The sequence below is a fragment of the Terrapene carolina genome, unplaced genomic scaffold (genome assembly GCF_002925995.2).
Source record: "Terrapene carolina triunguis isolate 2854851 unplaced genomic scaffold, T_m_triunguis-2.0 Scaffold62, whole genome shotgun sequence".
NCBI classification, from domain to species: domain Eukaryota; kingdom Metazoa; phylum Chordata; order Testudines; family Emydidae; genus Terrapene; species Terrapene triunguis.
This window is the reverse complement of record NW_020664413.1, coordinates 16,999,543-17,009,600: the sequence shown is the minus strand read 5'-3', so window position 1 is coordinate 17,009,600 and position 10,058 is coordinate 16,999,543. Positions and strand designations below refer to the sequence as shown.

The window sequence follows — 10,058 nt, the reverse complement described above, 5'->3', positions numbered from 1 at the left end:
CCCCCCCCCCCCCCCCCCCCCCCCCCCCCCCCCGGAGCACTGCTTTACCACGTTCTATCTGAATTCGTGTTATATCGGGTCGCGTTATATCGGGGTAGAGGTGTACTTAATTTCAAAGGAGTAGAGCTAGTAAAGAGGGTTGGTTTTTTGTTTTGTTTTTAAGAGCAATGATTATGAGGAATAATCTGGTCAGTCAGTTACTTCTTGAGAGAGGAATGAAGCAGCAAGAGTAGTGTTAAAATATTTAACTTTTGTAATATTTAAATAGGGATTGCGTTATCTTGGATAACATTCGGTTTTGATTATATAGAACTCTCCCAGAAACTGCTTCAAATTAGTTTTGTGTGTTGCAAGAGTAACCTCTTGTGGCAAAAATATGCACTGCAATTGTAAGCTTATTGTTTGACTGCAAATGAAATACCTCTCCTCTTCGCCCCACTGCCGCCCTCTCTCCCCCCCCCAATGTATACAGGTTTCAAACTGAAATTCTGACAGTGAACAAACAGTTTCCTTGTGAACCATTCAAGTTTTTGGAACCAACTCTGAGGTTGGAGTACCGTGAAGCTCTGGCTATGCTCAGGGAAGCTGGAGTAGAGATGGGGGATGAAGATGATCTAAGGTACATACATATTGTTGGAATGTAGTACAGTCTTGTAAAAGTGGTCTAGCACCGTCTGTTGTTAAGGTGTCAATTTTGCATTGTGTGACCAAAGAGCATGAGAACACATCACAAGTTTTTGAAATGAAGAATAAACTAGACCATATCTGTTGAAAAATTAAAGTGACTGGATATGAATTTTTTTTTTCCCCACTGTAGATTTTATACCTTAGAAAGTCCAACACAAAACTGTGACGTTGTGCAGTCTATCTGGTTTTATAAAAACTTGATAATAGGTCAATATAATGTAACTGGGATAGTTTTGGAGAAAATACGGTGATGGGTGAATGTAGCGTAACTGGGATGTGCTTCATGCAGGAGGTCTCTTGTAGGGTATCATCATTACAAGGCTTATAATCTGCGGAGTATGATCATCTGATTTGTACAAATGTGCCACTCTTGTATCTAAAACTGGAAATGTAGAATGTAACTCTGAGGGCCTATTGTAATTATGTAAAGTGTGGGCCATTAATGATGGTTTGGAATCTTGATGACTCCCATTGACCAGGACCATTGTCTGCAGATGGTTGTGTTTACCTGTTAGTCTTCCTGTATATGTGTGTGCTGGCAAGTGGGCAATGAAGTCTTGCAGTGACATGTGATCATGTCACCTGAACTGGAATCCATCTTTAACCTGGTGTTTTTCCAGTGAGGGGGGGTGGAAACCCAGAGGGACAAAGGGTTCCCGCCTTATGCAAAAGATATATAAAGGGGTGGAAGAGAACAGAGAGTGAGAGGAGCCATCATGAAGAATCCCCTAGCTACCACCTGAGCTGGAACAAGAGCTGTACCAGGGGAAAGAATTGTGCCCAGGCCTGGAAGGTGTCCAGTCTGAGAAAAACTTACTGAAGCATCTCTGAGGGTGAGATTATCTGTATTTAGTTTGATTAGACATAGATTTGCGCATTTTATTTTATTTTGCTTGGTGACTTACTTTGTTCTGTCTGTTACTACTTGGAACCACTTAAATCCTATTTTCTGTATTTAATAAAATCACTTTTTATTTAGTAATTTACTCAGTGTATGTATTAATACCTGGGGGAGCAAACAACTGTGCATATCTCTCTATCAGTGTTACAGAGGGCGAACAATTTATGAGTTTGCCCTGCATAAGCTTTATGCAGGGTAAAACGGATTTATCTGGGTTTAGACCCCATTGGGAGTTGGGCATCTGAGTGCTAAAGACAAGCACACTACTGTGAGCTGTTTTCAGGTAAACTTGCAGCTTTGGGACAAGTGATTCAGACCCTGGGTCTGTGTTAGAGCAGACTGGAGTGTCTGGCTCAGCAAGACAGGGTGCTGGAGTCCTGAGCTGGCAGGGAAAACAGGAGCAGAAGTAGTCTTGGCACATTGGGTGGCAGCTCCCAAGGGGGTTTCTGTGATCCAACCCGTCACAAAAACAAACTAAAAGTACAAAGAGGGCGGAACTCCTTTTAAGAATAAAACATTTGTCTGCCTAGCAGTGGCAGGAATCTGTGTGAGCATGATTTTAGTTCAAAAACTCTACAGTCAAAAATCTTGCTTATTGATCAGCCCTTCTACCATGGAAATTTGCTGTACATTTTTTCCTGTTTAACATTGGTCCTGATCTAATTCCCATTGATATCGGTGGAAGTTGATAAAGGCCCTGTGGGTTCACAACAGCTTCCAAGTACATTTACCACATTAAAACATTTCTGCTCTTTTGCATATGTACAACAACATAGAGGTGTGTGTTACTCTACAGGTAAATAAAAATCAGGGCTTTGGAGTGGAGCCCGGAGCTGGAGCGCGGAGCAGTGGAGCTGCAGGTTTTTGCCTGGAGCTGGAGCGGAGCTGGAGCACAGCTCCAAAGCCCTGAAAAAATAACAGATCTCTGCCCCCAAAAGGTTGCAGTCTAAGGGCACAATATTGCAAAATGCTTATTTCCATATCTAACTGGTATCATTTTACACAAGTGTCAATGATTATGCAAGTCAGTGGGGAATCAGGCCCATAATCTTTCACTAGTAAAAATAGTGTGAGAAGAACTGGCAAGGTAATAGCAAGCACATATGTAGATATCAGTTAATTCAGGGGGGTTATATTTCTGCAAAGTGGGATGTTTTAGGACACTACCGCACTTCATTTAAGAACACAAAGAAATGTGATTAATGTTTTTAAAATTCTGAGTTGTAGGATCTAAAAATATTCAGGAACTATTTGTATGTTTTCCAAAGGAGGGTGTGGGGGAACCCATCAGATATAAATCTGTTAAATTCTTTGAGGTGTATGTCTGGTAAAGGTCTTATTCTGATGGTGAGAATATTTCTTTTCAGCACACCTAATGAAAAGCTTCTGGGTCGTCTGGTGAAAGAGAAGGTAACAGTCACTTCAGAATAAATTACTCTCTTTATTAAAACTGAAGCTTAATTTCAACATAGAAAACTAGAGAGAAATGTCTGTTTTGTACAAAACAGCTTTTTGCATCTCTAATACAGGCTGTTCTCTGAACAAGCCAGAGTCATTTGGGCTGCATTCTATGATTGGCATAAGACTTTCTCAATGATTGTTCTAGATCAGTGGTCCCCAAACTTTTGAGGGTTGTGCCCCCACTTACCCATGTCTGTGCCCCTTGGGGCTGGGAGTGGGGCCGCAGGTCTGGATGGGGGGAGGGTGAATGTGGACAGATAACTGGTTAAAAGACAGGGAACAAAGGATAGGAAAAAATGGTAAATTTTCAGAATGGAGAGAGGTAACTAGTGGTGTTCCCCAAGGGTCAGTCCCAGGACCAATCCTATTCAACTTATTCATAAATGATCTGGAGAAAGGGGTAAACAGTGAGGTGGCAAAGTTTGCAGATGATACTAAACTGCTCAAGATAGTTAAGACCAAAGCAGACTGTGAAGAACTTCAAAAAGATCTCACAAAACTAAGTGATTGGGCAACAAAATGGCAAATGACATTTATCCACATTAAATTTAAAGTAATGCACATTGGAAAAAATAACCGCAACTATACATACAATATGATGGGGGCTAATTAGCTCCAACTAATCAGGAAAGAGATCTTGGAGTCATCGTGAATAGTTCTCTGAAGACAGCCATGTAGTGTGCAGCGGCAGTCAAACAAAACAAACAGGATGTTAGGAATCATTAAAAAAAGGATAGAGAATAAGACAGAGAATATCTTATTGCCCTTGTATAAATCCATGGTATGCCCACGTCTTGAGTACTGCGTACAGATGTGGTCTCCTCATCTCAAAAAAGATATACTGGTATTAGAAAAGGTTGAGAGAAGGGCAACTAAAATGATTAGGGATTTGGAACGGGTCCCATATGAGGAGAGATTAGAGGCTAGAACTTTTCAGCTTGGAAAAGAAGAGACTAAGGGGGGATATGATAGAGGTATATAAAATCATGAATGGTGTGGAGAAAGTGAATAAGGAAAAGTTATTTATTTGTTCCCATAATATAAGAATTAGGGGCCACCAAATGAAATTGATGGGCAGCAGGTTTAAAACAAATAAAAGGAAGTTCTTCTTCACACAGTGCACAGTCAACCTGTGGAACTCCTTGCCTGAGGAGGTTGTGAAGGCTAGGACTATAACAGGGTTTAAAAGAGAGCTAGATAAATTCATGGAGGTTAAGTTCATTAATGGCTATTAGCCAAGATGAGTAAGGAATGGTGTCCCTAGCCTCTGTTTGTCAGAGAGTGGTGATGGAGGGCAGGAGAGAGATCACTTGATCATTACCTGTTCGGTTCACTCCCTCTGGGACACCTGGCATTGGTCACTGTCGGTAGACAGGATACTGGGCTGGATGGATCTTTGGTCTGACCCGATATGGCCATTCTTATGTTCTTGTGTTCTAGGACAAGGAATTTTATATTCAAGAATGCTAGAGCTCATAACAAATGCAGTGTCCAAAAAGCTAGTATAGATACTACAGTAGTGCCCCTTTTTAACTATTGTTTTTCAAGCTAAGTTATGGGTGAAATAAATGGATCAACTGTTTCTCCTTTTTTTAAATTGTGCAAAAGTTAATAAAAAGACAAGGTTTTAAACTAACAGACCTTTTGTTTAGATTTAAAAGAATCATTGATTGTCGCTTCCTCTATGTAACCCTCACCTCACCCTATTTGATCTAATATTAACTTTATTAAAATATTTGTTGTCTCACAGTACGATACAGACTTCTATATTCTTGACAAATATCCTCTGGCTGTGAGGCCTTTCTATACAATGCCGGACCCAGGAAATCCTGTAAGTAAAGTTGTGTAGTGTTGTCAGTGTAAAAAAGCGAAGTTTTAATCTAGCTATGAAAACCTAATTTGACAAAGCACAGCTGAGTTAAAAACTTTTTCTTATGTGATCTGCAGTTCCAATAAGATTTGTTGTTCACATTGGTATTAAGAATAAACCAATATCTGATAGGCCATACCCTGTATTAGTTACATTTACTGTTAAAAATCTGCCAGAAAGAAAGACAAACAGCTGTAAATATTAGAAACCCATAGGAGAAAACTTCCCAGCAGAGGCCTTGTCTGTCAGAGTACTGCTGTTTCTGTAGTCACTAATGCATGGAGAGCAAAACTAGTCTTACAGGGGAATAAAAGCTCTAGCAGAAGCCATGCTTTCTTTGGTTTTTATATGGAGTCCTCTAATTGTTGCCAGAATGGGCTCTGCATTTTTACATTTACATTTGCTGAAACTCCAGATACAAATGATGTGATTCTGCAAAGAGGGGGGTGGCAGAATTCAGGTTCACAAATCAGTTTGTCTGAATGTGATGACAGGAAGCAGAGCTGAGTTTACTGATGCTGATGCAGCCCACAGTACTTCACATGGTCACCTAGCTGCATCAAGTATCATAGGTGAAGTTACTGAAAAGCGCATTTTGTCTGGTTGCAGGCTGAGCAGGTGTCAGTGGGAAACACACCCTTCTCTCCAACTTCAATCACTAATGAAATGCAAACTTTTCCTTTCCAGAAAAACTCCAACTCCTATGATATGTTCATGAGAGGGGAAGAGATTTTATCTGGGGCTCAGAGAATTCACGATCCTCAGCTGCTGACAGAAAGAGCCCAGCATCATGGTGTTGGTAATAAAATGTTTAAACTTTGAAAGATTATAAATTGTGAGATAGAATTTGTTTTTTCATATGACTTCCAAAATCTGTGCAAAGCATTGGTAATGAGGGAGAGAACAGTTCAAAATTGAAGCATGAAATGAAAACCCTTTTCTCTGTCTATTTCTGTCTTTAGTTTCAGGTATGACAGGCATACTTCCTTGTCTGAATCATTTGCATCAAGGGAGTTCTGAATGTTTTTCTATACCTTTAAAGGAAGATTTTGGGACAGTTTGATACCATAATCTGGGGCACTATTGCAATAGTAATACTGGCTCTTGCATAACATTAACTAATTTCTTTCTAATTTAACCATTTTTAATTCATTATAGTGTTAATCCTTAAGAAAAACCTATAAACTATTTTCTAAGGGCCGTAGAGAGTACAGGAAGTAGGAAGGCTTTCTGCAGCAACAGACAGGGCACTCTTATCAGAGCAAGTCCTACCCTGGCGTGGTTCTGGTATACTACTTCCAGTGCAACTCCTCACTGCTGCTGACCCTTGGGTTTTGAACCAGTAAGAGGGGAAATGGGTCATGTAGGGAACGTCTATCAGTGGAACTGGGGAGGGAATCCACGTGGATGCAACCTGGATAATAGAGGGAGACAGAAGGGAAGTGAGTGGAAAACAGAAGTGAATCAGCAGAGGTGAGGTGAGTATTGAGTCGGGATACTTTGTGAAGGGTAGCAAGTAGGGTGGCAGTGCATCTATCTTGGAGTTAAGGAACAGCAGCTGGGAGAGCTCTCTTGCTGGTGGCTGTGAGGAGACAGAGAAGCTGAAGAGAGTACACTGAGCATCAGCTTCTCAGAATAGTGTACCAGCATGAATGTTCCACTATATTTCTCAGCTCTGTAAGGGTTAAGATCACCATGATGTACAGTAGAGGCCTAGCTGCTATTCCACTATAAAAGGCATTCCCCAAGTAAATCACATCAGGGGACTTCATGGAGTTTCATTGATTATAAATTAAAGAGAATATTCCATATAAAGTCATAGCTTCTAGACAGTGCTTCATTATTTATATCTGTTTGATGGCTACAGACCGACATCTGGTTTCATGGCTTCATTGCCCCAGTTTTTGTTTTGTAAAATCATTATGGACACACCCAAGCATTTAGTCTTTGGGCTTCTTTGAGTATATTAGTAAGATGAGACATTAGCTCTGCATGAAAATAAAAATTATTTTCTTCTCTAGACTTGGAGAAAATAAAGGCTTACATTGATTCCTTCCGTTTTGGTGCACCTCCACATGCAGGTGGTGGGATAGGTAATGTATCTGCCTTGATTTTATTTTTTGCTAGGTTCCAGTCCAAGTTTAACATCAGATGGTCAGTCTCAAGTAACTTTATTTAGGATTACAGTAATCAATCAAGTGTTCAGAATAAAATTCAAAAAGTTAACCTGGGTGTATGATGTGGCCTTGTTGAGCAACATTGTAAGTTCCTTATCTAAGAATATTTAAGGAAAGAAGCTTAAATTGTGAGCATTAGTAATTTCTTAAAATGGAAAATATTGAGGGAACAATCTGCCAAGGTTCAGAGACACAGAGCACAAGAATAAATCACTTGTTAGTCACATTGATCATTCTGATTCTCAACTTTAATAAAAAAAAATACTCTACTTCGTATGATTTATTATAACTGACTTAAAGTGAATAAAGATAGTGGAGGCTCTAGGCCGCTCACTGCTTTTGATTAAACCATTCTGAAGTCAGGAGAAACCAGTGATTGCTTTTATTTTATTCATGGTGAAGTTACCCAGCTGAATCTCATTGATCAGCTACTTGTTCAGCAAAGATATTGAGGTTTAGGGGTTTCCTATGTATGAACATTTTAAATATTAAAGTGAACAAAAATGAGAGAATTTTTCAAAGTGTATAGCATTAAATTTTAAAATGCATTTTAAGCACAGCAATTTGCAATTGCACACACTGGTCTCAGCAGCAAAATGTAACCTACTCATGCATTTTGAAATAGAGTTCTATATGTGTCCTAAACACAGTAAGTGCCCGAAACCAATGCTCTTTGTTTCGGTCTCTCTTTGCACGGGTGTCTTCTTATCTTTGTAAAATGAATTTAGAAAATTCTAAACAAATTTTCAGAACAATTTCTAAATCAGATATATTCTTCAGTAATTAGATTTATAAGAAATTGTAAGCAACCCATTGCAGAGAGGGCTTTATGTCAGATGCAAGTATTAGTGAGCTGGAAAGGCAGCCTGAACAGTGAAGTGGCAACATTTGCTGATATCCTGACCAACCTAATAATTGTCTCTAGAGAAGACTGTGAGGAACTTCTGAGGGACCTAACAAAGTTAGGTGAATGGGGAGCATCATGGCACATAAAATTCAGCATTTATAAATTGGAAGGAATAATAATTTCAGTTACATCCAGTAGTAGGTATTAGTTCTAAATTACCTGTAACTACTATGGGATAAGGAAGAAACTTCCCCAAAGCATAGGTCATTCCATAATTGTCTACTAAAGTTTCTGACACTTTGCCCTGAAATATTTGGTACTAGACACGGTCAGAAACTGCTCGGATGTGTACTGGCATCTACTATGGTCTTAAGACAGCACTCCTGGCTCCCTTATTTTTTCTCTCTTCTCCACCTTTATTATTATTATTATTATTATTAATTGTAGCACACAGAGGCTCCCAATGAAGTTGGGGCCCCATTTTGCCCTTTAGTGCCCACCTACTTAGTGCGCATTGCCCAATCCAGGCACACACAGGCAGCATAACACATGGCAGAATGTGTGTGGTGTTGGGAAACTTCCATTTTTTCTGGTGCTAGTTCCATTTTGTAGTCAGTTACGCTGATATCTGAGAGCAGTTGTATGCCCTGTTGTGTGGTGGTCCTTACTCTGCTGTATATAAAGCTTCCTAGAATTGTTAACTGTGTGTTCATGTTGTCAAGAGTTAGAAACTAATGACTGACTAGACTGGATTTAATTTTTGCAGGGTTGGAAAGAGTAACTATGCTCTATCTGGGACTGAGCAATGTTCGTCAAACCTCCATGTTCCCTCGGGATCCCAAACGACTAACTCCTTAAGACGTCGGTGTGAAAGTTTTCTCCAGTCCCCTGCTATTGATCAGCCTATACCCTGACTGCTTGTAATATGCACTAAAATAAGGAAGTCAAATCTACTGAAGTGCCACAACAACAGTATTTTGAATCCTTCATTATTATCTGTTTAAAGGGAAGTATTTTAATAAATCTGGAATGTTTGCAATAGGTGTGCGTACATTTTTTATGTAATGTCATACTTGCGTTCAGTTAATGTTATACTAGTGCATAACTTAGCAAGTTTCTAAACACTTCAGTTTTAATAAACTGTGCAATAAAGACTACAAAAATAGGAATTTTTAACTTACAGCAACAAGATGGTATATCTTGTAGTACAGTATTTGATCGAAGCTTAAACAATAACTGTAGACAATGGTAACCTAAAAAGCAGGCGGAAAGTAGCAAGTTGCTAACTAATTTACCTGATAAACTGAGTATTGTGAAAAGCAGGTGAAAAGTTGAACTTTCTTAACTAAAAGTGTTCATACTAAATTGTAAAAATAGATTGCAATAAAACTCAAAGTAAATTATTTATTCCGTATCTGGTTTTTTTTCTTTGGGTTCATATAAAATAATCCTGAGCATACAGAAGTTGTTTGGAAAGAGATGCTACAAACACCTGAAGTTTAATTTGGTTATTTTTTTTCTTTTTGTGTATAACGCCTTCAGAAAGTAATATAAAGACAATGTGACCACTCTTAGTTTTAAGATTGTGTGTGTATTACCCATTCATGTGGTGGGAACCTGCCCCGCCCCTGTCAGGAAGGGGTTAAAGAACTACTCTGGGCAGTCAGCTCCAACCCCACACACCTGTGAAGCCTGCTCCACCAGGAGAAGGCCAGCTCCTTAAAAGTGAGTATCTAAGCCCAGTAAGGGGTGGCATGTACAACAGAAGCAGAGCTAGTTCACAGAACTCCCTAAACCCACAGAGCAGGGACTACTGACTAGAAAAGCTGTTTAAGATTCTCTGCTGCCTGGACCCTCTGGATAAGTAGATAGACCTTGTTTATTTTTTTCTTTTCCTTAGAGCCCAGGAAGCTCAGCCTGATAAGGGGTTAGAAACCCAGCCCCGACAACTGACCCCATTGCCTTGCAAGGAGAGTGGGGCAAAGCTGGACCTTTGTGGGTTACAGAACTGTTCCATTTTTCCTTTCTGATTTGGACTATGGGGAGGGAGGGAGGAACTGCCTCCCTGATATTCACAACTCTGGGGACACAGCTCCTCTTTAGACCAACACTATA

The 10,058-nt window shown here is 39.7% G+C and overlaps 1 protein-coding gene across 1 annotated transcript in view; it reads left to right on the top strand.

The window, feature by feature from the left end:
* The window catches only part of DARS (aspartyl-tRNA synthetase), a 68,835-nt gene extending 60,034 nt beyond the window's left edge, over positions 1-8,801 (top strand). Inside the window, exons 11-16 of the mRNA XM_024198800.3 lie at positions 473-619; positions 2,956-2,998; positions 4,800-4,880; positions 5,607-5,718; positions 6,941-7,012; positions 8,710-8,801. Coding sequence (XP_024054568.1) covers positions 473-619; positions 2,956-2,998; positions 4,800-4,880; positions 5,607-5,718; positions 6,941-7,012; positions 8,710-8,801 — 547 coding nt within the window. The remainder of the gene's footprint in view (positions 1-472; positions 620-2,955; positions 2,999-4,799; positions 4,881-5,606; positions 5,719-6,940; positions 7,013-8,709) is intronic.
* The last annotated feature ends 1,257 nt before the right edge of the window (positions 8,802-10,058 follow it).